At 41.6% G+C, this 27,753-nt stretch overlaps 1 protein-coding gene across 8 annotated transcripts in view; it reads right to left on the bottom strand.

Annotated features, from left to right (window-relative positions):
* Positions 1 to 22,018: 22,018 nt before the first annotated feature.
* The window catches only part of NEK10 (NIMA related kinase 10), a 208,433-nt gene continuing 202,698 nt past the window's right edge, over positions 22,019 to 27,753 (bottom strand). For all 8 annotated transcript variants that reach the window (XM_047100316.1, XM_047100309.1, XM_047100310.1 and 5 more), the window contains 3 exons: positions 27,086 to 27,138; positions 26,946 to 27,001; positions 22,019 to 22,801 (listed from right to left, as the gene is read on the bottom strand). In XM_047100316.1, coding sequence (XP_046956272.1) covers positions 22,753 to 22,801; positions 26,946 to 27,001; positions 27,086 to 27,138 — 158 coding nt within the window. In that variant the 3' untranslated portion in view covers positions 22,019 to 22,752. The remainder of the gene's footprint in view (positions 22,802 to 26,945; positions 27,002 to 27,085; positions 27,139 to 27,753) is intronic.

Here is a 27,753-nt window from a genome sequence, read left to right as displayed (position 1 = left end):
GAGTGTAGAAAGACAAGAGAAGTTTTGCGAGCCCCAGGTACTCCAACATTTAGAGATCAGGAGAGCAAGGAAGAACCAGCTGAGATAGAGAAAGTGAACAAGCAGTTAGAAAGAAAATCAGAAGACCATGAAATTCCAGAATCCAGAAGAGAATTTTTCAAGCATGAAAGAGTGATCTACATGGAAGAGTCATTGGATTTAGCAGCATGGCAGTCACTGGTGGCCTTGACGGGAACAGTTTTGTTGGTGTGATAGAGATGAGTGCCTGAGGGGCGGGAGTTTAGGAAATAATGAGAGGAGAGGAAAGGAAGTAGAAACAGTAACTGTAGACAACTTTCTCAAGAAGCTTTGCCACAAGAGGAACACAAACGATTTGGTAACTGGAGAATGAGTAGAAGAAAAGGACATTTTTTAATATATATTTTTTGAAATGGAAGAAATCATAGCATGTTTATATACATGGGATGATCCAGAAGAAAAGAAAGGCAAATGATGGAGAAGAGGGAGAAGACAGCTTCCTGGAGCAGTGTCTTTGAAGACATGAAAGGAGATGGATGTAGTAGGTAAGGGAGGGGTTGGTTTTGAGAGCAAGGGTACTTTAACCCTGGGAGGAGGATGGAGGGGGAGTGAGAGGCACCGAGAGGCTAGATTTGGAGTAGATGAGATAGTAAGAGGGAGTGAAAGAGCTTCTAGATGCCTAGTGGAAGATAAGTAAGGTGGTCAGACTGAGCGAAGATGGCAGAGGAGGTGCTCAAGTTGTGAAAGAGTGAAAATAAATGATAAGAAGAGTGAAATAAGTAACAATAGGAACAACAGGAGTTTGTGAGAGCAGAGGCCCTAGAACAATATGGCAGTACCCCTCAGTGGCACTGAGGGCCCTTTCGAGTTTCACGAGACCAGCTAGCAGGACTGTGTGCTTTTCTCTGACCAGCTTCAGTGTCAGCTGTGGAAATGTGTTGTAGGATGACAGTCTGATATAATCAGGGGAGGGGGTTGCCAGGTAATAAAGTTGATCGTGAATGTAAGGAAGCAATTGTAATGACGATCCATAGAATCTATACTGGATAGGGAGGGAAATAAGGTTATGAGGGATATAAGAGATGGTAAAAATGTGGCAGGATCAATTGATTATAGCACCAGTGACGTCAAAGAAATGTTGAAAATGGGATGCGTTTCACACTACCCCAAAGTTCAGTGGCTTCAAACAACAATAATTATTCTCACTCATTTGGCTACAGGTCCAGTGGGGGTTGACTAATCCAGGCTGAGTTTGGCTGGGCCTGTCTCCAACCTACAGACTGAGCCAGGTTTGCTTCCTATCTTGCTCATTCTCCTAAGAACAGAAGGCTGTCCAGGACATGTTTTTCTCACAGAAATGGCAAAGCACAAGAGCTGAGTCCCCACCACATAAGTATGACTGCTTGTGACACGTGTGGTTACTATCCATAGACGAAAGTAAGTCATGTGATGGAGCCAATATCAATGAGGGGGGGAACCACAGTAAAGAGCTTGATCTAATGATATCTCACATCCAACAAACCGGGAGGCTTAGGAAATTACCCATTATTTTTGCATAGGCCTAACTTCTCCTTAGGAAGACTGTTGAAGAAGAAAACATTCCCACTGAAGCCGGACTGAGCTTGAGAACAGCCAGATATTTTTCACGCCTTTGCTCTGCACACAACGTAGTAATTCCTCGGCCCAGTAAGCAATGCTGCACTCACATTCTCTAAGAATGGGATTTGTGAAGACAGGGAAGAAAATGCAACAGAGCGCTGGAAACCCAAATCCAGAATATGATGACGTCACGGTCAGGAGGCGATGGGCACAAACAGCAGCATGCAGCCATATAGCTTACACACTGCACACCCCCCTGAGCTGCCACTCACAGAGATGCCTATATGAGTGGAGCCTCTGACACTGAGGATGCATTCACAGTGGCCCTGAATATGAGTGGAGTATAAAATGGGAGGCTTGGAGAATCCTGACGTATTTTCACCATCCGTATGGTAGGTCAATTGTGGTTTATACATAAAACTTTTCAATCCATCACTGCATTTGCTCCTTATAACAATCCATTTTAGTGATGAAAAAAAAAAAACACAGACTTTGGGGTAGGGAGGCAGAGAAACAAAGCTAATAAGTAACAGAGTTGGGATATAATTCAGGTCCGTCTGTTTCTAAAGCCCAGGCACTTACCAGTATGCTAGTATCTTCAACAATCTCTCCATATTTCAATGGACATTCACCAACAAACAGCAGCAGCTCAACTAGCAAGCAAACAGACCAAATGCCCTGGATGAGCTCCCATCTCAGGACCCCACAGCAGTGAGCCTCAGACACGGAGTAGCTTGGACGGCTTTCCTATCCGCCTGATCACCCACCATCTCTCCTGGGAAGTGGACCGGACAAGGCACCGTATTTGAAGCAATTATAGGGTTAACATGGCGACAGCTGCTGTACTGAATCCCAAATTCCTCACAGCTCAAGATTCCTAACGGACAGTCTATCTGCAAGAATTCAAGGAGAAGCATTTATGTCCTTTGGGTAAACGAAGCCCTTTTTTAAAAAGCAAAAAAAAAAAAAAAAAAAAAAAAAGGAAATGATTCCTCAAGCAATTCCTAATGAAATAGGACTTGTCTCTCTCTGTATTTAGTTTAAAAAAAAAAAGTTTCTCTCTAGTCTAAATAAACGTTGACAGCTTCCCAGGAGCTTCCGCAGCCTGTTGAATAAACAGAGAACATTTGAATTAACATTTTGTAGCTCCCTTAGCATACAATAGTTGTTTTTTTTAACTAAGAATGAAAAACAATTTTAATTTGATGATGTAATCCTTGGCTTCAGCAGCCCATGTTTCTCTATTCTTTCAACTGGGTTCCAGAAGGAAACTCAAGGAAGAAAAGAACAGGACTGAGGTGAATCTGAAACTGCACTTTTCAAATTTTAATGTGCATAAGAATACCCTGGGGATCTTATTAAAATTCAGATTATGATTCCATAGGTCTGGATTATGGCATGAAATCCTGCACTTCTAACAAACTCAGATGGTGCAATTGGTGCTGGCCCATGGACCACAGTTTGAGTAATGATGGCCTAAAATTTAGACTCTCAAGGATTCAACATGGCTACTCTTCAGGATGAGCCCTTGGTCTTGCCTTTTCCCTCTCTTCAGTGTCATCAAACAAGTGCATGCATATAGGCAGTATCTATCCCCGTCAATGCACTGATATTCTAAAGTCTCAGTGTTGAGTCCAAAACTTGGACTCCCCACTCAGATGCCTCTCAATTTGGCATGCTCATTTTCTTTACCACTCCCTGTATTTGTTCCTCTCCCTTAGTACCTTGTCGTGGCCAATAGCACCACCACTAAATTATTCAAGCCAGACACACATGAGTCCAGATTCTTTCCTTCCCACTTCTTTCTTTATCACTTATGTATCTGGGCATTTTTTAGTAATGAACTTTACAAAGGTGTAACTTACAGTCAGTAAAATACACCTATTTAAAGATTACATTCCAATAAGTTTTGACAAATTATAAAATTATATTACCACCACCACAATCAAAACAGAAAAAAATCATCCCTTGAAAGTTATCCTGTTTCTCTTTGAAGTTAATCAAACCCCACCCCAAACACCTGGTAACCACTGATCTATTTTCTATCACTATAGTATTGCTTTTCCTAGATTTTCCTGTAAATGGAATCATTGCAGTATGTACTCTTTTCTGTCTGACTTCTTTCACTTAGCATAATACTTGTGAGATTCATCCATGTTGTTGTATGTATCAGTGGTTTAGTCATTATTATAGCTGTCTAGAATTTCATTTTTATAACACTAGCTCTACTGATAGCCACTGAATGGCTGAGAATTAGCTATTTATTTAGCTATTTCTTTCTGTTGGGTCGGAAAAGAAAAAAGGAATGGAGCTGCTTGCTCCAGAATGAGCCACAGTGCAAGGCTGTCCCACGCACAGTAAAAGATCACGTACAAAGTCACATAGATCACCTACAGAATCAAATCTGTTTGTTTAAATACTTAGTTTTTGGGATGGACACAGAGAGGGGAACCGAGGATCTGAAGCGGGCTCTGAGCTGCCAGGCTGCCAGCAGTGAGCTTGATGCGGGGCTCCAGCTCACGAACCACGAAATCATGACCTGAGCTGAAGTCGGATGCTCAACCCACTGAGCCGCCCAGGTGCCCCTCAAATCGATTTTTTAAAGTGGGTTCTTCTGTATTAATATTAGATGCATTTGTGTGTGTGTGCGCAGCTGTGTGTAAGTGTATGTGAACACACATGCTTTTAGAGCCGTAAAAAGAGACTGACAAATGTAGAGACAGGGAAGATACCCCCCTTTGTATCCTGCTGTCTCCATTAGCCTCCTCCCTCATCATTAGGAAAGATGGCGGACACTCTCCGTGAAATGCCCAGCATACCTCAGGTTACAAGTGGGGTTCTGAGGAACTTGGGGCTTAGATCCAATTCCAGGCAGCAGCATAAACACCACTTCAGGCCCTGGCCAAAGTGGAACTGAAACAGAGATAACCTGACTGGTGAGACTCCAGCCACGACAGCCCCTCTCACCCCAGAAGAGGCATGTGTAGATGATAGCCCTTCAAGGTGCGACACAAACCATCCAATGAAACCACACTGGTATCTCTGAGCTGCCTCAACAAGCTGGCTATTTAAGTGATGGTATTTCTGTGACTATTGCGACGTACGTTGAGCTGCAGGACAAAACCACTGGCATGGAAAAGGGATGGATCATCTCTCAGTCCCTGTGGCCAGCAATTCCTCGGGCTGCAAATTTAGAGCATAGTAACGGAGTGTCTCGCTACCAAGCTGCATGAGGTGGCCCATGTGGTTTTCAATCCTCTTGCTTTCTGAGCATAGTTTGTAGTTTTAGCAAGAGAAGCTATGGAAAGAGCAACGTCTCCATTTTAGCAATTACTACCTTAGGAAAAGCTCCTCTGTCTACAAATGGAGAAAATATGACAATGATTACCAAAATCCCTTAAGAGAAAGATTAAAAAATCCTTTAACTTAGTAAATTCCAATCCTCAGCAATTTTCCTAATGGAAGGTTAAAAAAAAAAAAAGGCAAATATTAGTGAATATGTTCAGCCCAGTGGCGAATGAAATGGGAAAAAATCTAAATGCTGTTTCAAATAGGAAAGAACTTGCATGAGCCTCGGAAGAAACAGGCTCAATCAATAGATATGATGATGCAGTGAAATATTGCTTAAATATTAAAAAGTGATGGTGTAGATCAGGGATCAGGAAAGTTTTTCTGCAAAGCACCAATAGTAAATATTTTAGGCTTTGTGGGCCAGGTTGTATTTTTTGCAAATACCCAACTCTGACACTGTAGTTCAGAAGCAGCCAGAGAAAATACATAAATGAATGAGCGTGGCTGTGTTCCCATTACATTTTATTTACAAATTCAGGCAGTGGGCAGGATCTGGCTGTCAGGCTACAGCCTGAAGAAACCTGGTATAGATGAGGGTTTTCTTGACATGTAAATGTGCCACTTATATTGATAAGTGGAAAAAAAAAAAAACCTCTCAGGTTAGAAAATGTCCATTATCTTTAAAGAATAATAACAACAATGTATAAGCATTAAAAAAAAGCTTTAAATGGCAAGATTATAAGTGTTTTACTTTTTTTTCTCTTTGTGTATACTTTTTGTATTCCTTTTCTTTTTTTTCTGGGGGAAGAGGGATGTAAATCAGAAAAGGGTGTTCAAACCTAAAAATAAAAAGATAAAATCTTAGAGATACACTGTCCCGATATACAGATAACAGCGGCACTCTGAAAACCTTCCAGCTTTGGCAGCTGTCATCCAAATCAGAAGCTGAAAATGTCACCTTGTCACCAGACACAGCACCAAGCCAACACGCATTAATGGAACAAGCCCAACCCAAGCCACTTGTAATTCAAGTATGGTTTTTTCAATACATGCTTCCAAATTCAGCCAGAAGGTTCTCCTCAAACTGTATTCTTCCATGAATTTGAAGTGGTGTGACATTGAACGAGTTTTATAACCTGCAGAGTAGAGCCCTAGGATGCCTCTCTCCGGGCTCATCCTGTAATAAAAGCCCATGATTCAGTGACTACATTGAGGGACCATTAGCTGTTCATGGGGAGCAGTTTCAGTCCTTGGATGCCTGTAAAATCTACAATGGTTATAATAGCTAGGACAATGAAACTCTGAGGTCAGATGTGGCCTGCTCAAAAAGTTGATGAATGTTTTGGGTTGTCTCCTACAGCCAGCTGAATCATGGTCATGGGATGTGGACAGTTCCACGCATGACCTCAGGTGAGCTCAAGTTAATGGCAGGTTAAACCGAAATGGCTGCACAGGAACTCTAATTTAATCCCCTTGCTATTTAAGTTGGAAATAGAGTCCATTCCAGAGAGAAGAGATGAAATGTAATTTGTAGGGGGTTTGGGTTTACGAGCATAGGCAAAGTTGTTTCAGGTGATGTTTATAGGAAACTTACCATTAAATTTTACTTTAAAAAATATGCCCCCTGGGGTACCTGGGTGGCTCAATTGGTTAAGCGACCGACTTTGGCTCAGGTCATGATCTCATGGTTCATGTGTTCGAGTCCCACGTCAGGCTTTGTGCTGACAGCTCAGAGCCTGAAGCCTGCTTCAGATTCTGTAACTCCCTCTCTCTCTGCCCCTCCCTGCTCATGCAGTGTCTCTCTCTGTCTTTCAGAAAATAAATAAACATTAAAAAAATTTTTTAAATATATGCCCCCAGCTCAACATATCTGAGGAACCAAAGCTCTGTACAGCTCCTGTCTGAGGCGATAGTGCCTGTGGCCTATAGGAATACAGCAAAGGGAGGCATTTGGCTGGCAGGCAAGGAGGTAACCAATACATGAGCAGTCCTCATTTCCAGCAAGTTTCAGTTAAGGGCAAAGTGTTCATTTTGTGAAGAGCCGGAGTTCAGGGGTAGCAATGACAGCCCTAATGCTTCCACCAGTCACCATTAGCCCCTCTCCAACAGCAGCCTCCTCTTTAGGCCTCTTGGGGACCTCTAATGAGCTCTTTCCAAGGCAAGATTACTATGATCCACAGAGAATGGGCTTTCAACTCACCTCTGTCAAATGGCTTACCTTTTACCTGCTGTGTTCCTCCTTCACAGCAAACTTCCCTACAAACTAGGCTGTGAGCTGAAAAATGAACTTTATGAGGGTTTGCTTTGTCCATCTTATTTGCTTTAACAAAGAAATCAAGCCAGGGGTGCCTGGGTGGTTCAGTCGGTTAGGCGTCCGACTTTGGCTCAGGTCATGAGCTCACAGTTTGTGGGTTTGAGCCCCATGTCAGGCTCTGTGCTGACAGCTCAGAGCCTGGAGCCAGCTTCGGATTCTGTGTCTCCCTCTCTCTCTGTCCCTCCCCCACTCACGCTCTGTCTCTCTCTGTTTCTCAAAAATAAACAAATGTGAAAAAAAATCAAGCCAAAAAACAGTAAAAGGGGAAGAAAATAATAAAGATGAAATGTGGGGTGGGGGGGGCCTCATCTCTAGTGGGATATCTTGGGCACTTTCCATTTTTTACCTGACTTGAGCTTTCGTAAGGTTGTTGGCGATCTACACATGACATGCTATAAATGGGGCATGTAGGTTACTGGTTACAAAAAAAAAAAAAAAGCAATAATTAGGCATCGTGTGTGTGTGTGCGTGTGCGTGTGCGCGTGTGTGTGTGTGCATGTGACTCTAAAGCCATGCTTATACAGGGGGACCTGGGTGGCGCCCGAGTTTGGCTCAGGTCATGATCCTCACAGGTTTGTGACTTTGAGCCCCACGTTGGGCTCTGTGCTGACAGCTTGGAGTTTGGAGTCTGGAGCCTGCTTCGGATTCTGTCTCTGTCTCTCTCTCTCCCACCATTTCCAGCTTGGGCTCTGTCCATCTCTCTCAAAAATAAATAAACATTAACATTAAAAACATTTTTTAAATGCATAATATACAGAGCATATTGGAAAACTGTGAGTTCAAAAAGAACAGTCGACAGTCTTAAAAATTCAAGTAATTGAAATGCTAACCTGAAGTTGGCTCTGTTTCCCTTAGGAAGAGACAAGGGAGACACCTCAAAAGCCATAAAACATGGATAAAGGGGAAACACACCAGGAAAGCCTCCATTGGCAAAGGCTTTAGCTTTTGACCCAATAGCTGTCACTTATAAATAACTTGCCAACATTATGCTTCTCTTTTCTATCTAAACTAAAACTTCTGTTCAAAACTTTGATTCAGGTTTTCATTCATTTAACATTCAACAAATACTTACTGAGTTTCTATATTCCATATTATTGACCCCCATTCATGAAATGTCTGCAGGTATATCACACAGAAACTTCTTAAAAGCACAGAAGCCCAGGCCCCACCCCAGGCCTACTGAATCAGGATCTACCTTTTAATAAGACCCACAGGTAATTAGTATGCATGTTAAAGTTTTAGAAGCATGGGGAACATTTGTTGTATGAATAAATAAAGGGATGGACAAGCAGCTGACTCACAAAAGCTTCTCAATCAGGATGAGCCAGCTTTGCTGTGTTTACAGAGGGAAAATTCCCCCAGTGCCATAAGTCACATGAACAGGCTTAGCACCAAGCACACTGGAAACTTTGATGCCTGGTACAGAATTGGGCAGCGAAACAGGGAAAGTTGGCCCTCTGTAGGCTGAAGGGCTAAAGGATGGTACCCAAATATTATCCAAGTGGACATTGAAAACTTGGGCTTGATGTGAATGTCATTATCCAAGGGGTCACTCTGGTGTTTGGTGAGTAGCAGGCTCTGTGTGGGGTTTCAGGTGGTAAATATATTTGGGATTCAGGCAAACGGGTTGGGGTGGAAGGCCAGGCCAGGGCCTGGGTTACAGTCAGGCAGATAACTCTTAAAAGAGGGTTAGATGACAAGGCTGACAGAGGGCGTTAAGGGCTGTATCTGACACAAGTGACAGCCAGCAAGAACAATGCAAATCTCAGCAGCTACTGGTTGGGGAAGCGGTTTGGTGTGAATCTAAGCTTGCTGGTAACATACTGGCTGCCCTAGGCAGGACGGGACCAAGGCTCAGAAGGCCTAAACCTACAGGGTCACAAAGGTGCAAGCTAGGAGTACAGTTTGGGAAAAGGCTGAGGCCTGCTCTGGCCCAAAGGAGGAGAGTGGTGGAGAGAAACATGGGCAGCAGCACTGCGTAGAAACCAACACACTCCTTTGGAGAACAAAAGAGCTGGGTATTATAGAGGAAATAACGGGTATTACAATAACAGAGCTGGAAACTGACCACAGGGAAGGATATGTCTATTTTTCCTTTTTCGCCGTTCCTACTTTGTCTACTATTACCCAGTGAGCTTTCTGACAAATGAAACACAAGAGCTATGCAGACAATTGTTCCCCAGGCTTCCCAACTCACTTTGATTATATTTCTTCCCTGCTAAAGTCTTTTGCTTAAGAGATGGTTTATCTAGGTGCCTCTGAGCAAACTGAGATGATGGAGTAGTGAGGCTGGAAAAGTTTGGCCAGAAATCTCTGTCAATGGTCAGACACAAATGCCTCCTGCTAAGACTAAGCCAAGTTCATAAACATCTACTTTTTGTCTGCCAAAAATCCAGCTCCTCGTTTTCCTTAGATTCTTCATTTCCCTGCTATCACTCTTGGATAATTGCTCCTTCCCACTGTCAAATCACGGTGTTCCATGGGCTCCTCTCCTCTGGTCTCCACAGATGGGCATCTAGTTTCCCTAGTCACAGTGATCAGCTCAAGGTCAGACACATGATCCAGGCCAAAGCCAATCAGCATATCCCATCATCCTCTCTTCTCTCAGCTTAAGTACTGAACCTGTTGCCCAAATTGGTCTACTGAGACTTAATTCCACAATTTTTGTCAAACTGGTAAAGAAATCTTTCTGAAGGACTAGGAACTAGAAGGACATAATTTAGTGTTAGGGGAACCACTGTGGGAAGAGAACCTGTGTGGAAGTAAAATTGGGATGGAGGAGAACAAAACTCAGAAATGAGTGGCCAAAGGTGTCTGGGTAGCTTAGTCGGTTGAGCATCTGACTTCGGCTCAGGTCATGATTTCACTGCTTGTGAGTTCGAGCCCCGCGTCACACTCTGTGCTGACAGCTTGAAGGCTGGAGCCTGCTTTGGATTCCGTGTCTCCATCTCTCTCTGCTTCTTCCCTGCTCTTGCTCTCTCTTTCTCTCTCAAAAATTAATAAACATTAAAAAAATTTTTTTTTAAATGAGCGTCCAAGAGAGAGAGAAAGAGATTGAGAAAGAGCAAAACAGAGGGTTTTGCTGATACCTTCTGAGCCCTCGAATTTAGCAATGCCTAAAGCTTGTCCTATCCTGTATATTTCAATTAAATAAGCCAATAAGTTCCCTTTTACTCTTTGAACTAGTCGGTATTCTATCTCTTGTATTTAAGAGTTGAACAGGATGCTCAAGTATCAGCAGACCCTTCTGACACTGTCTCGCTGGAAAGGGTGTCTTCGGTGTTGGACATCCTTAAGGAGGCAGTGCTGGCTGGGGTGTTTTAAAAATAAGAAAACTTGTAAATTAGTCAGAAAGGCTATCCTTTAACCTCTGGGAAACTATAGGTTGATAAAACTGTTTTATTTACTTGATGTTTCCATGATTCACACATTATGGAACTATTTCTCATATGATAGCACCTTTAATCCTTATGGGAATACAGTAAGAAAAGCACTATTATCTCACAACATTGAGGTTCACAGCAGTGAAGTCATTCACCTTGGGTCATACAGCCAGAATATCTCTTTCACTTCATCCCTGAAAGGAAAACCTTTGGTCTGTTGTCTTTTTCTTTTCTTTTCTTTTCTTTTTTAACCCACTGACTTTTAAAGACTACCCATTGATTTTTGAGCCTTTTAATTAGCAAGTATTACTTGGGAAACTGACAACAAGTCAAGAGGTTACATGAGCATGATCATCAAAGCACTTTATAGAAAGTTGGGTCCCACTGAAAACATTAAAAAGTGGGTTGAAGGGGCTCCTGGGTGGCTCAGTCAGTTAAGCGTTCACCTTTGGCTCAGGTCATGATCTCATGGTTTGTGAGTTCTAGTCCTGAATGGATTGGACAGCGCAGGGCCCGCTTCCAATCCTCTGTCCCTCCCTCTCTCTGCCCCTCCCTGTCTTGTATGCACAGGAGCGCACTCTCTATCTCTCTCGAAAATAAATAAATATTTTAAAAAGTTGGGTTGGTCTGTGAGTATCCTGAGGTGGCTCAGGCTCCAGCAGTAGAACAATCATTGAAATGCTAGTGTGGTCTGCGTTCGTGCTTTTTAAAGAATGAATAGATTTTTCCCCCCTATAACTACTTAAGGTATTCATCAGTAAGACATACAAAGCAGACACTAGGACCTAGAAGCAAAATGATACCATTAAATAAGGCATGTAGAGAATTTTTTAAATCTCATAAATTGAGTAATCTTATCTTGATGGTATAAACTAAGGGTTTTACTTGCTGAATTCTGGGATTCTAGGTTTTCTGTTTTGTTTTGTTTTTTACCACTAGCTATTGGCTTCTTCACTTCCCTGAACCTTGTTTGTTTGTTTTTTCATTTCTACAATAATAATAGTTATAACCTTTTGCACAGTGGCTGTTAACGATGAATAGACATCTGGAAAGTGCTTTGCACAGTGCCTGCTATGCAGTAACCATTCAACCCATCTCTCCTGCCCCAGTACGAAGCACAGACTATGAATTTTGAGGTGAGGATTTTAGAAATCACTCTCAGAAACTTACTGCTGTTGATAAATCTAGCACCTCTTTAAACTGATCTGATTACTGTTAAGTGAACGAAAGACTTTCTGATTCAGATATTACTGGTCAACTTTTCATTGGTGTGTTTGGTTTTTTAATCCATGTAATTCAGTAAAAAATTTTAAAATAGAAATGCTAGTTAAAGATGAGGTCAGATTTTTGTTTTAAAGTTAGCAATTCACCTCTATTGTTTCCGAGGAAAACAACAACAAAAAAAATCTATTGTGCTATAAATGCTCCTGAGGTTGCTATGGGGTCTACTGGATGAAGTGAGAAAACAAATAATATTTCCATGATACTTCATATCCCTTACAGTAAAAAGTACACATTAAAATGTTTTTTAAAAATTAGGAGAAAGTGAAACAGAAGACAAGCTTTCACATTAAATAATATCAACAGTATTGACTCTTTAAGTCATTGTGTTAGACTAAAATAGTTTCCTGTTAGACACAGTGTTAAATAGGGTTAGCATTTACCCAACACAGTCCAAATCTACAATAGGAAAAAAGGGAAAAATAATGAAAGAGATGAGTAGATAGTTGGAATCATGGCCAACATAATGCTTCAACTGACCACTGAAAGTGCTAACCAACAGGAAAAGGATTGGGAAGATTCTGTCCAACTTCTGGAGGGATTGGTGGGGTGGTGTATGTGTGTGTGTGTTGTGTGTGTGTGTGTGTGTGTGTCTGTGCACATGCAGACAGGAGGGGGAAGGACTGGTATAGGGAGTAGAAGGGGCCAGGAAAGCGTTCCTAGTGACAGTTCTCCTACTGAATCCTTCAGGAACCGGTAGTGAGTGGTCTTTTCCTATCTGGCACCCTGTGGGCAAGCAGACCGTGAAGAACCAGTATTTCACTATCACCCCCTGCCTTTCTGCACCACTGACTTTGGAAGACCCTTTCCAAACTGGAGCACCTGTTACCAAAATGCTAAGGATGCTACTGTTAAAGCCTAACCACGCAAGTATGAGAGGAACAAAATGGGACATGACCACCTTTGAAGACTGTCATAACAATTTTTTTCCAATGAAAATAGTTCCTAATGTGTCACGGAGAAGAGGTGCTGATAAGCATTTCAACAGAGTAGTTACTTGTTATGTAAGTCATGCTGAAAGCTACATGTTTGTCATCAGAATTCATTTTTTGGAAAGGCAGAAGATACGATCATCTAAGAGGTTCACAGTGGGATTCATAAGCAGAACTCGAAAGCATTTTAAAAATAAATTACCAGATACCAAGATGCTCTTTACCTTGGTTGAGGTTATTTGAAAAAAAAAAAAATATTCTCAAAGGAAAACTGGTGAAGGACATAGAAGAAAACCATCCTTCTCTCTTAGAGACCAAATGAGAATCAGCTAGCCTTTCTTTCTAGACAGCGGTGGATTGCCCCTCTACCCGAGTTATTCTGTGTGTGGAAGACCTCTTACTCTCTGCCTAAGTTTCTCTCTACTTCCTGTGACTCCCTTTGTTGAAATTCTGACCTCATTTGATCTACAATAACAGAATTGCAGGGGCAGGGGCGGAGAGCATAGGTGACTCCGTAGGGATGGGAAGGAATGCCTCCAAGCCATTTTAGGAGGCCAGGGAGGTGCCACAGCACTGTAAATCTGTCCTGTCTCCAAGCTGCTAACCCGTGTCATCCTACTGGCAGCCAGAGTACCCACTGGCCCCCCGTAGGGAGAGGAGGCCGGGAGAGTGCAGTCACCACGTCTAGTTTAATTCCTGCTTAGTGGGAATTCTACACCAGGGCACATCACAGTAACACCAACCATATCCTTGGGCACATGTACCTTTAGGAGATTGTCAATCCATGCTCCTCATCACAGAAATATTAAGCTAGTTTTAATTTACCAAGCCCTTTATATTCTGCCATTGCCTTGTGTGGTCTTCCCTAGAAGCCTATCCTGAGATATGGGATGGATTTATCAGGAAATGTTGCCGGGAAAACTGATTGATGAGTGGGGAGGTGAGGCAGGGACCAGAAGGAAGCCAGGCTAGGATACTTTACTGGACACAGTGACGCGGAGGGGGACAGGCTCAGGTCTGCCAGAGAAACAGTGAGACAGCGAAGGGCATACCTCAGAGCTGTCCCAGGCGGGGGAGAGGGCGCTGGAGGATTCGTTCCCATGAGCCTCTCTGTAAGCGGTTCAGGCCTGCCTCTGGAGAATGAAGTTCTGGATGTTACCAGTGCCAGGAGACAAAGCCGGCTCCCGCAACCACAGGACGGTTCCCACCAAAGAGACACACACGCGTACTGTCGGGAGGAGAAAGTGCACAGGAGGCCACATGCACAGAAATCGTCCAGGGTCTGTGGGTCTGGGCGGACACAGGCTGACATGGCTCCGAGCGCTTACGTCTATTGTGGTGTTTAATTTTTACATCAAGCCTAGGCCCAATAAGCTTTGAAAGTGGAATCTACTGGTACTTCCCTTACACGGACAGGGAAGCTAAGCCTTCAAGAGGTTAAGTCCTTGCTCCGAAGTCATCCAAATAGAAAATCATGGAGCTAGCATTCAAACCCAACTGCTTAATCATGTTTACCTTTTGCCTCGTGTGCAAATAAATTTAGGGAATTTGGGGCCTTAAGTGATTTGTTTGTTTTTTTTTTTTAATGTTTATTTATTTTTGAGACAGAGACAGAGCATGAACAGGGGAGGGTCAGAGAGAGAAGGAGGCACAGAATCTGAAACAGGCTCCAGGCTCTGAGCTGTCAGCACAGAGCCTGATGCGGGGCTCGAACTCACGGAGTGTGTGAGATCGTGACCTGAGCCGAAGTCGGCCGCTTAACCGACTGAGCCACCCAGGCGCCCCAAGTGATTTGTTTCTTGATCCTTGAACAATTCACAATATGTGTACCTATATCCTCATCGTGAAAATCACAACTGTTTTCCTGCATTATATAAACAACCTTTTTGCACGTACCAAAGATGGTTAAAACATCTGCAGCAACACTGCACTGGCTCAAGAGATAAAACCAGTACATGAGCAAAATGAATTCATGCCATTTTGGTCTTCGTATAGTATGGTAGCAAATTAAATCTGCATGACAGGGGCAGCTTCATATAAAGCTTATATAAAGAGCAAAATAAATTATGTGCTCAATCTTGAGGGATGGAATCTTAAAATTTGGGCATTTTCATTTCTTCCTTGCTTATGATATATTTTTTTAAGATCGCAGCTTGTAGCTATATCCAGCTATACTCTATAATTCGCTTCTTTAATTCCTGTTCTCTGCCATAGAAACATAATCACCAAGAACAATCAATTTGTTCCCATTTGGTAAAGAACTGAAATGAGAAAAGCAGATCGCCCCGCACAGAGTTTGAAGGATGTGGTGTTCCCGAAAGCCTCTCTGGCTTCTAGAAGAACAATTTCCATTCCTGCTTCTCATGCCAGTGACTGAGGTTTGTGGGTCTGTTGGCTGGGTTAGATCTGGTCTTCAAAGAGCCTGCTGGAGACATCTGAGTCCTGGGATGGGGACTGGAAATGTTCTGGAAGTCAGGCCCTATAGTCTGAGGTCATGTTCATGAGACTACTTCACATAATTCCTCTCCAGGTACGTTGATACTGTGATATTTCATATTCTGTGGCCCCAATTGTCCAGATCTCCCTATATCGGTGCCCTTTAGTATTGCACTCCGTGGCAGACATACCCCTCAGGTGACCTCAGTGACCCATTTCCTTGTATAATCCCCTCCCTCTGAATGCAGGCTGTTGTCTGTGACTTGTTTGTAATAACTAGAATCTGGGAAGGTGACAGGATGTCACTCTCCTAATTTGGTTCTGTTATAAAAACTCTCTTATTTGACAACGGGGAGAGAAAGAGATCAACTCTGACCAGCAGAAACGAGCTGCCTTGATGTGAACTGTTTATGGGCAGGGCCGTGGGGCAGGGGACTTCAGGTGACCTCTAGTTGCTGAGGACTGCAGTCCTACAAATACAAGGAACTGAAGTCGGCCAATAACCACATGATCTTGGAAGAGGATCCCAAGGTTTGAGTGACACCCAGCCCCCCTCCCACACTTTGATTCCAGCCTATGAGAGGACCCTGTTTAAAACATGCTCGGGGCGCCTGGGTGGCTCAGTCGGTTGAGCGTCTGACTTCAGCCAGGTCACGATCTCGCGGTCCGTGAGTTCGAGCCCCGCGTCGGGCTCTGGGCTGATGGCTCGGAGCCTGGAGCCTGCTTCCGATTCTGTGTCTCCCTCTCTCTCTGCCCCTCCCCCATTCATGCTCTGTCTCTCTCTGTCTCAAAAATAAATAAACGTTAAAAAAAAAAATTAAAAAAAAAAAAACATGCTCAAACTCCTGACCTACAGAAATTTCAAGACACAGAATTTCTGTTGTTTCTAACTGCTAAGTTGATAGCAATTCTTTCCACGCCAATAAAAACCTGATGTACCTCCCCACGCTAATGTCAGATTTGCCCATCTGATCTGCTTGGCCAATAGGATTTGGGAAAATCTGATGCAGGTAGAGTCTCGACAAGGGGGTCACTGCTTTCCGCATTGGCTCTTGTTACTGCCACAAAACACATCTGGACTAGGTTGCCGGAAGGGTGAGAGACACATGGAGGAGAGCTGACCTTTCCCACTGGGTCCATCGGGACCATCCAGAACCAGGCAACCAGTCTGCTGACCAGGCAGGCACACGAGGGAGCCCAGCAGAAGTCAGCCAGGCCCAGCTCAGATCAGCAGAACACCCAGCTGACCTACAGACTCACAAGAAATAATAAATGTTGTCATTTTAAGGCACTAAGTTTTGAAGTACTCACTATTCAACATGGGGGACAGCACATAGTTGCCACCAATTAAAGCTGCGGAACATATTTGAGCATAAACGTATATACGATCACCTTTTTGGAACTTTTTTTTTTAATCAAAAGGCTTCTAAGCATAAAGGGGAGATTTAGGAGAGCTGGTGAGGGAAAAGCAATGACCATTTGCTATAAACCCTTGACAAAAGAGAGATTCTTTTTCCATAAGATTGAAAATTCATTTTTAATTTTCTTTAGCATCTTACAGAGCATATTTAAGCAATAGCAAAAATAAAGGCCACTCGCATCTTTTATATAAATCTTTCATAGAGGCATGGCATTTCTCGTCTCTTCCAGGGCCCCCAACTTCGTTACTTCAGAGTCTCAGTACACTCACACCAGAGGTTTTGTTGGAGTTTGGGAAGGACGGAATCATGTGCAGAGAAAGAAGTCCATCATCCTTCTGCCTTCCCTACCACGTACCACCACAGAACTCCGAACATTCCCTCTAACAACGCGGGCTCCCTGCAGGTAACCTAACAGTCTGCTCTTCCGGTAGGAATGGGAGTGGAGGTAGGGCCAGACAGCAGAGAGGCCTGTGGGTGGGACTGGAACAGAAAAGGACCTGCTCCTAGAAGCTAAGGGGGAAAAAAGCAAATGAAAGGTACTTTCCCATTCTGTGGGCACTGAGGACCTGTGGTGGTCCAGAACACGGAAGCTCTGGGCAACATGACATTAGGGGCTGTACTTTTTCTCAGAGGACAGCTCTGTCCTTTTTGATCGCCACAGACTCACCACTGGGAACAACAGAATACAGGAAGCATCGTAACTCAGTTTTGATCCACTAAATGTCAGTACACAGAATGCACTTAAAAGATGGTCCTTTGGAGTGATTTTTGTTTCCCATTTTGGAAGAGCAACACGATGGCATCTTTCCGTAGCCTGATTATCAACTGGTTTGTTTGCAAACAACTGAAATACCTTGAAATGCTTCTTTCTGATCTAGCCAAGTGTAAATGTATTCAAATCTGCCTGCATTTATCTGTAGAACATCCACACATATTTCTGGTAAAATTTATTTTGTCAAACGAAACAGGCCTAAGGCCATGGATGAAAGATGGGGAAGCAAACATGGTACCAGTGGCAGAGGGCAGAACCACAAGACAAAACCGTGTCCCTGAGGAGCCTAATGTCTTCAGAATGCTTCACAGGGACCCTGTCCTAAGGTCTGGACCAACACGTTACTAGGGAGCCTTAGGGGCCCATCTGCTACTCGCTGGGGTTTTCAGCTCACAGGTGACAGTGATCAGTCGATCAGTAACTGCACGTGGGGGAAGACACCTGATCCAGGAGACTCAGAGGCAGGAGTCAGTGAAGCATCGGGAACTGCCTGGCCTCCTGCCAACCGCCCGCCATCCTGTGACTGGCCTGCTGGGAGATGCCGGGCTCTGGGACACCCCTTGCCTTCTACTTGCCCTGTGACTTCTCAGTTTTTATTTGTAGATTGTCCTACCTCTTTGAACGAGTCATCTTTTATCCTTAACAAGTTAGGACTTCACTTCTGAGTACTTCTATTTATATGCCTCCCTCAGTGCTATGTGGGGTTCATACAAATACTTCACACATTCCTTCTTGATATAAGGTATCCTTAAACCCGCTCCATTACCTTCCAAATTTACTGAAGTATGAAGGGCAAGGAAAGCTAAAATTTAATAGCCATTCGTAAGCATTCTATTTCTTTCCAGAATTCTGACTCAAGTGGTGCTTGAAATGTAGAACTGAATCACAGATTAAGAATATTATTTTCTAAGTGACCTCTGCAGTCTGACTTACAGGTGCTAAGGCCTTAAAGCTTTGGTTCCTCTTGGTTTGTTATTCTAGTCCAAACCTCTCTCCGCTTGTTTTATGGGACCAGTTCATGACATGTTTGCAGAAACGTCAGCTCATTTTTCATTTGTGAGCTGACCAGATCAATTCCAAGCATCTGTTCAGACTTGCTGATTACCTGGTTTTCTATAAACAACAAAACTTCTATCTCTGTTCAGAGGAAACAAAGGGAAGCTACCTCCAAATGACAGCCTTTAAACATTCACATATTAGCAATAATGAATGCACTTCTGCTACCTCTAAATACAATTCCTGGGTACAGAGCAGAGCTTCATAGTATGAAATGGGAAAAAGAGCCCACTTGCTACAGGTTGAGGAATAATATTCAAGCTTCAATTGAGAAGAGAGTTCACTTTTAGGATAAAAATCAATGAATTTTTAAATTTAAAAATCGGTTCATTACTACATATATGTAGTAAAAAAAAAAAAATCAAACATAGCTCACATCCCAACAATGCTGTTGCACTCCTAGGGTGTGTGATCTTCATTTTGAAAACAACTGTTGCCCATGGACCCAGAGGACATGTAAATTTGCAATATCCATCAGTCACTCCGTCAAAATCATAAAATCCTTCCTGTCCCTGTTGCAGATCTCAAAGCAACATCACGGCAGGAATGTAATCGAGCATAACAGTCATATTTACAATATGCAATTTAACTGCAATGACAAACATAAGAACCTCTTTATCGCAAAGTTTCCCTGAGACATTTGTGTCTTCCTATCAATATGAAAAATAGCGTCTAAGGGTAAGCAGCACACTTCAGTGGGAAAAATAATCTATCCCAAACCCTGTCCATTTCCATCAAAGGATACTATCTGGAAGATATAAAGGTACATAAAATATACTTATTATCACATGTAGTTGTTGAACATGAAGAATTTCATGTTTTGATGGAATTTCACCCCCAAGAGACAAGGTCAGTACATGATAGCTGCATCTCCGCGGTGCTGAAGACGTGCTTCACCCTGATTCCTTTGCGTTGCCTCTCCAGCTGATTTCTGTATTGTGAATACACACCATAGAAAAAGTGAAAGGCAAACAATAAAAGTACCTTACAAAGAAGTATTTCCCACCTTCCAATAGAAGCCGAAGCCATTTCTAAAGGAATCCAACATATTTACTGCACATGGTCCCTCGTCATTCCAAAGAAGAGAGAGAAATAGCAATAAAAATATTTTGCGATTCAGCAAATCAACCAGAGGGATGTGGATTCTATGCATATTAATACTGACGGAATTGACTACACATTATTGCCCTCACACATCTTAGATATGAGTGGTGAAAAACTGATGCTATTGCTGGAATTGCATGTAATCAACTGGTCCTGTATTTGTTTTTGATCATCAAAATTCATGGTATTTAATAAGTCATAGATGGTACCTCTAAGAAGGCCTTGACTCCCACTCAGTTCCATCATTTGGGTTAACTTCATAACAGCATTTCTTAATTAGGGTCTGCTTTAGAATGCCCACGCTGTGCACACTGCCCGGTGCCACACAAGTGTCCACGTTATACCCAAACAGCCTTTCTCTAGCAAGTTCCTGAAATTCGCCCATGAGCACTGGGTCCACTGTCCACGCTACTATTCCTTAGGGACCTCCAATTACATATCAAATATCTGGAAGAAGACAAGGTTAACAACCGGCAAGCACATGTACCTGCTGCAGTCACTTCCCTGAAAATGGAACATTCTGGTTTTAAAAAGCAAATTCAGGTTTCAAGTGCACACGTACAGAGTTGGTAGATCAAAACACAATTAACTGAGGCATGTGTGTATCCAAAGTGATCTGAAAAGTCTGATTCAGATTCTGTCCTATACAAATATTCAGTGACAGAGAGTTAGATGGGGATTTCATTGCACAACGAATAATTAACAATTATATACAAGAGAAAAAGAAAAAATTTAAACGTAGTCAAGAAAAAACCATGAGGCCGATTACACTCAACAACTTCTTTGCACCACAACACAGTTCAGAGTGAAAACAAAATGATCATTCTTGTTCTTTTGTGACGACGGGGGACTCCTGGTTGGAGAGTTAGAAAGTGAGGGCTTTTGAAAAGGTAACATCACTGTTGGGATGAGACTCCATACCCAAGAGGGATCCCTTCCCAGTGCCTAACTTTCTCTCGGAGGCCTGCCCTTGCAGCGGGCGAATGTGGATCCAGTGACTGGTAGTTTAAGAAGGGAATCAAATAAAACACATTCATGACTTTGGCAAAAGAATGCATCTGTCAGCATAGAGGTGACGGGCCTAAAGCTGCTGCTGCACAGGACATCCGTGTGTTTATCTTTGTTAATCCGTACTGGCTTCTAGAATAATAAATGCCACTTCTATGGTCTAAAAGAAATAGATGGAAACATTTTGCTCCCTTTCTGGTCAATAAGGGCAACTGTATGCATTTGAAAACACCTTTAAATAAATCATTTCTTTTTTTTTTCTTTTTTATTTTTTTTACTAAGGTGTGACCTCTGACTACTCTTCTCTTCTAAATGTTGTTGAGCATATATTATCATTTGAGAAAGAACTTTATTGTTCAAACTTTCACCCACAGCTTGGTTTCTTTCCAGGTGTTGGCTTCTATCACAATTACAATTTATGCCCCTGTAGGCCTGTGCCTCCTACACAGTGAGGAAAGGTGCCCATTCTATACAGGAACAGATATAAAAAATAATAGTGCAAGTTCAAATTCAGTTGGGATGGAAATAAAATTTTACCTGGGTAAGTCAACAAAATCATAGCATTTTAATTTTACACATAAATTTCACATACGGATGGAATGGGTTTGAAGGCGGAAACTGACATTTTTCATTACTGTAATTGCATCTGTTATTTAAAATTACAGTGTATTTGTAATCATTAATTTGGCTTAAAGACAAAGATTCGTTGGCAATTTTCAAAGGCATTAGTTAAAGGACATTTGGATATCTTTTAAGTTTTGGATGTACAAATTGTAAAAATAGTATGGATTCACGTTACGAGATTTTCCATACTATACAAAAGGTTCTTAGGTTTCAGTCACTGTAAAATATATTGAACTAAATCCTGTTCAATGATGCTAAAAATATATCAGTGTAAATAAAGATACCAGAACTCAGTGAGAAGTAAATAAAAAGCAGAATTCCAGCTTTCAGATGACTAATTACATAGAATTAGAATGCCCTTTAACCAGTTAGAAGTGCAGTCTGACTTGGCAATAAGGGCACGTCTTGGTGATCCACCAGTGAACAGAAGCCAGTTGAAGAGATTTTAGCCCAATAAGAATCTAGAGAATTTCCATCGTAAAGTCTCCCTACAAAGGAACAAAACACTATTTGGCGTTCTGATTTCTTATGTTTTTAGGGATGTCTCGGTGAATAAAGAAGGGACTTATATTTCGTTATATAGCTTATTTTCATTTCAAATTCTCAAATAATAAAAACTGTAAAACAATGGGGCTAATTTTAGTAAGAAGGGAATTAGAATAAGGAATATTGCATCTCTTTCATAGATTCCATGAAGTCTTCAAAGTGCTCTAAAAACACTATAAGTTTGATTAGCAGCAAAGCATTAGCCTAATCAAAACCTCTCCTCCCTCCCCCCTTCTATATGTATATAGACATTGTACAGCAATATATTCTATTAGTGTAGCTTACATCCGACAATTTGACAGTTATTCCCAGAGGCTGTGCAAGGTTACAAATACTGTCTACCGTCTTCAGACCACTAGCACCCAAGTGGTTAAGAGAGAACCAATCCTTTCCTTAAAACAACAACAACAAAAACAACAATAAAATTCAATCACCTATTTTGAATTTCTTTTAAAATAAAAAAAAAATGGGGGGATACAGTGAATCACCCAATATATTATTACTCTGGGGCCTGTAATTTTCTCTCTCTAAAACTATTTTTATACATGGAAGGCTAGATGCCTTTAAACGTGGTTTCGGCAACTCTAAATATAAAATATTCCGTTGAAAAATATGACTTTTTGTGTGTTTGTTTTGTTTTGTCTTGTTTTTTAACGTGGAGGAAAAGTTCTGTGAGGAGCAAGTTTTCTTCCCACAGATGAATTTTGCAGCATTTTCTCCCAGCAGCACGCCGGGAGCCCTGTCCTCTCGTGCCTGCTGGATGCGAGGAGCAGAGCCTTCCCACACTGCTGCGGCCACGTAACCTAGCACAGGACCTCCAGAAAGAGGCCTTGCAGGTGCCATGGCAGCTCGGTCTTTTCTTTTCCACACCCTTCCAGCGGCTCCCAATCCCTGGGCATCTGGTTGAGCTGAAGTCCAGAACCTGAGCTTCACTAGGAAAACCAAGTCTGTTCAAAATGCAGGGTTTTCATCTTTTGGTTGGGTGATTCTTGGTCCCCCATGGATAGGAGTGATATCTAGAAGATTCAAAAGTGCAAAGAGTTTGCTGTAGTCACACATATTTGATTTCACACATTCAATTTCAAAAGCAGTAGCTCAGGTGTGTGTGTGTGTGTGTGTGTGTGTGTGTGTGTGTGTATAAATCACCGTGAAGAAAAGATGATTCTAAAACAAAATAGGATGGGGGATTTTTAGAAAGTCACCTTTTTGCTGAAGTTCAGTGCTAACTGGATCTTTTTCAAATTATAAACTCAATTAGAAATGATAGCCCTTGAGAGAAGAAAATAAACACCCAAAGTAGCTTGTGCTTTTAAACATCTAATTTACATGTTATCGGTTCATTGGGGGAAAAAGCAATGCAAAGCGCAGATTTTTTTTTATCTTGCAAATTTTACTTCTCAGTACAGATTGCACTGTGAAAAATGGTGACATGTGCCCCTAAGTATATAAGGATGATATGCTTGCCATTTATTCACTCACAGGATTCAAGCAGTTTTACTCCCACAAACAACAATGATAATATTAAGTCATGCTAAGCTGTCTCCTTCTGGTAAGTAAGCTAAATGTTTATGAATGTAAAATATAATTAATCATATATCCTGCAAATGATGAAGAATACAGTGTGCTTCAGGCTGGCCAAGCCTGTTTTGACCTCGTTTCATTTTCTTTATACTACTTTCTTCCTCTCAACTCATTCTACTTCCTCTTCCTGGAAGCCCAGAAATGAAGGATTCCCCATTTTGCTGAGGGCTCCTTGCTGTTATGTCTCTTTCTGTTACTATTTCCTTTCTCTACTACAGCATTTTGTGCCCAAGACGGTCTTCCTAACCAACTGTCCAAGCAGTCTCCCCTTTATTTAAACAGTTGCAGAAACTGTCCCTAGAGAGAGCTAAGAGATGGATAATGGCTTCATCCTGAGGCTGCCCGTCTGATAATGGTATCTCTCTATCCTTGACTAAATGGTCATTCTATGGCCGAAGCTAAAAGCATGCTATATCTTGGCTTCATGCTTTCACTGCTGACGTAAGTTTGAACTGACTGTCTGAAGTTGTAAACTTCGGTAATACAGAAACTATGCATGCAGTTCTCGGTGTGGTGCTTGACCAAGATCACTAGTAACATTCTGCAATGATGATGACAATGGCAATGAGAGCAACAGCAGATCTGGGCAGGTGCTGGTGACTTTCGGGGAGTTAAAGCAATGTTTCCCACTTCCAACCACATGTGAAAGATTGAAGAAACACTGGGCTAAACAAGGCCAACAGATTTCTTCCTTACAGCACATCTCAGACTCTGTGATATGGTAACGTGTGTCACCATCCTCTGAAAATGGAAAACTGTCCTTTCACAGTTTCCCAGATATGTTTGATCACAAAATTTTATTTCTCAGGGAACATCTATTAGCATCTGTGAGAATATTGGCTAGTCTATGGAACCAATTAAGGGAATACACTCCAGTGACTCTAAATACTAGTACAAAATAAATAGATAAATACATACATACATACTAGTACATGTCCAGTGATATTTAGCATCCTCCATCCTCTGACTACAGAAAAATCATCACTGACATGGCTGATTTGATTCATATTTGGAATTATGTGTGTTTCCAGCTTGTGAACTATTAGATGCTTCTAAGCGGAAGCTGACTTTCTGGGTAATTAATTTGGAACACCCATAAACAAGTAGTTTAGGCACAACTAAGGGTTCTTTTTACTAGTAAACTGTGAAGAGTCTTCCCTCAAGGTATACTCTATCATTGTTATTAGAAGATGAAAAGGGAATATCATGGCTGTAAGAATTTTTAAATTGCTGCTTCATTTTACTTTGGAGCATTTTAAGAATATTTTACGTATGTCCTATCCAACGTATGTTGCTTGAACTTGACCATTTAAGTCATGTCTCCATAGTCTATTCACTATTCTGAATAAAACCGTAAATAATTTTTGGTCTTTGTTACTAGGCATCTCATCATCTATTCATCGTAATAACAAAATGTGCGATGTCTTTTAATATAGGAGTGCATCTTTGAAAGTAGAAATAATGTTTGAATTTTTTAAAACTTAGTGACAGAACTTAAAAAGGATAAAAGCGAATTTAAAAATAAGACTACGACTAAATTTTTTAGGGAAAAATAAGAGCTCTTGTAAGAGCTTCCCAACTTCCTTACACACCTGGTTTTTCACTGACATTTAGTTTATTTTCTGCCAAAGTATGAAGCCATTCATGATCCGTGATCCTGAGTCTCTGAGAATATGTAGATAAATCATGACAAAAATGACTTTTGCCCCCACTCTAAGCCAAAGGCACTTAAAATAATAAGGGGCTAAGAGTCAAGAACAAAGACACTCATTCTATTCATGGAAAGTTGGATGTACCCGACCCAAATTGAAAATGAAAACTCAAAATCTCTCCAAGGAAGGTGGGAGAAGAGTGATTATGAAGATGGTGATTTCTATTAATAATATACCTTTGGAAAATGAGAATTACTCGTCATTTCTCTGTAGTTATAAATCACAACAGAACTAAATCTACAAAGGTAGTATTTTGGAAATATGTTATCAAGCCAAAAGAACAAGCAGTTGAATAAACTTAACTGTGTGATTCATACGAACAACTTGTTGTAATAGGAAAACTAAAAAAAGAAAAAAAGAAAAAAAGCTGGAGACTGAAATAACCTCAAAAAAGAATCTGATTTCCATATAATAACCTTCGCAGAATGCTCTTGAGGCCTCATTCTCGTACCATGGCTAATACCTTTGGAGATGACTTCTGGAATGATTGATTGATTTTAATATGAAATTTATTGTCAAATTGGTTTCCATACAACACCCAGTGCTCATCCCAATAGTGGAATGATTTAAATAGTGGTCACAAGATAGCTTCACCAGCTGGAAAGGAAGGCAGCTCCTTCAGGCATAAAAGGCCACTTTGAGAGAACAAACTAAAGCAACTTGGAGCCACGCAGAATGTGGATGTGGCTGCTTACGATCAATGTGATGGTCTGTTAGGAGGGGCTCCTTAGAAAAGTCAAGAGGCAACTCGGATGGCAGACACGGTGAGTGCCCACCTCCCCTCATCCACGCCACTTCACGGCGTGCCGGCCTACTTTCCAGCTGCCTGCACCTGCGTTTCTTTTCCTGAAGATTTCTCTGGCCTCTGGAGTCTGCTCTGTCCACCTTTACAGAACGTCAGAAATGCCAGGGAACTAACATTCTCTGGGCAAAGGCCGCAAACAATGACGGATGGAAACTGGACGACAAATACCCGGGTTGCCTCAGCCCTTGAGTGGGATAACTGAGGTACATGTTCAGTACCAGCTCTCAGATTTCCCCAGCGGGATCAAGCCCCCATCAGCCACAAGGGTAAATTGCTTCAAAATGAAACCTTTATTGAATTATTTCTTCACTCCCCTACCAGCGTTTCCTGGAATCGCCTCTCAAGTAAACTCACTGTAGTCAAACCTTTGTGCCCAACACTGTGCCCAACGGTAAATGGCAGGAATCAGAAAATAGTATATTTTCTGAAATACTATTCATAAAAGTCAGAAAATAGTATATTTTTTAAAGCACAGAAGTCAGAAAATAGTATATTTTTTAAAGCACCAATAGTGGTTATATTAGAAGATAATACATAGCTCCAGTAAACTGAGGTTTCTCACTCATGGTGATCAAGAGGCAATATATAACAACAAATTCCTTTCCCACCAACATATCTTAAATTCACCAGAAGTGATTCTTTGTTTAGTTGTATTCTCTCCCTCCCTCGCCCCTGCATTCTATACAAATGATGGGTAGATTTCAGTGATGGAAATCTGAGTTTACAGCTCTACTAGAATGGAACAAATGTTTAGTTAAAAAAAAAAAAAGCTTAGAAATGCCTTTCCATTTCATTATGTTTCTTATTTTTTAGGAGAGTAAATTACCACTAAGCTATCACCCTTTCTTTTTCAACACAGAAACAGCAGCTGCTTCCATACAAAAGATGGGCAACATATACTCTCCCCATGGTTGTATCTAGTCTAAGCCAAGAGATTTTACAGAAGTATTTAAAATGAAAGTTGAAAAATAAAATCTCTGGAATCCAGGATAGAGAAATCAGATCTAACACCCAATGATCTCAACTGATTTGTCACACTTGAAAGAAAATTCCAGATCTTACCTGTTAGATTTAAAGTTGTAATAGCCACTTTCTTCTAGGACTTCTTCAATCACAGTCTGGAGTTGAAAAAAAAAAATCAGGTTAGTATTGAATTAAAAGCAACAAAATAAAATTGTTCAAAGGCACTGCAAAAACTTCACCTGCATCTGTTCATACGTTATTCCCTCCTCCAAATCAAAGCTGGTGCACAGACCTGAAATAGATAGATTATCCGGTTCGTGTTTTCTTGATTAGACTTTATTGGCGATTACAACTCAACTGTAGTGAAAACAGGGTGAATTTAGACATGAGGAAGAGGAGTACTTATAAGCACATTCCAAGTTGTCTTGCTTCGAATATTCAAACTCTTTGTTTCTCTTCCTTTAATAACTGGCTGCTTTTGGGGCGACCACCACAAAATACTACACAAATAGTACACAAAAGTATAGCGGCATCTCACAGGGTATAAATCGGGTAATTTAGTTAGAGGGGTGGGTGTGTGTGCACACTAAGGACAGGTGAGGAGTATTCCAAACGTGAACTACTTGATTGGTGAGTGTTCCGATCAAGAAATTCTCCTTAATCTACAAGCAAAACCAGTAAATATGTGCTAAAAAGAAAAGGAATTCTTAGAGGGAGGCAGAAATAGACAGTGAGAGACAAGGAATACCTGGCCCTTTCCTATGACTGCCTAAAGGGAAAGAGAATACATTTAGTGCCAGAAGGCAAGACTTTCTTGGATGTCTGTTCTAAGGATGATCTACCAGCACCTCGCCCAACTGAGAGCCACCCGAGGCAACGCTGACCAGCTTCCACTGCAATCAATCAG

The sequence above is a fragment of the Lynx rufus genome, unplaced genomic scaffold (genome assembly GCF_022079265.1).
Source record: "Lynx rufus isolate CCGP_SWC_20201006 ecotype Redwood Valley unplaced genomic scaffold, mLynRuf1.p SCAF_5, whole genome shotgun sequence".
Taxonomy (NCBI): domain Eukaryota; kingdom Metazoa; phylum Chordata; class Mammalia; order Carnivora; family Felidae; genus Lynx; species Lynx rufus.
This window is presented reverse-complemented; position numbering and strand designations above follow the sequence as displayed.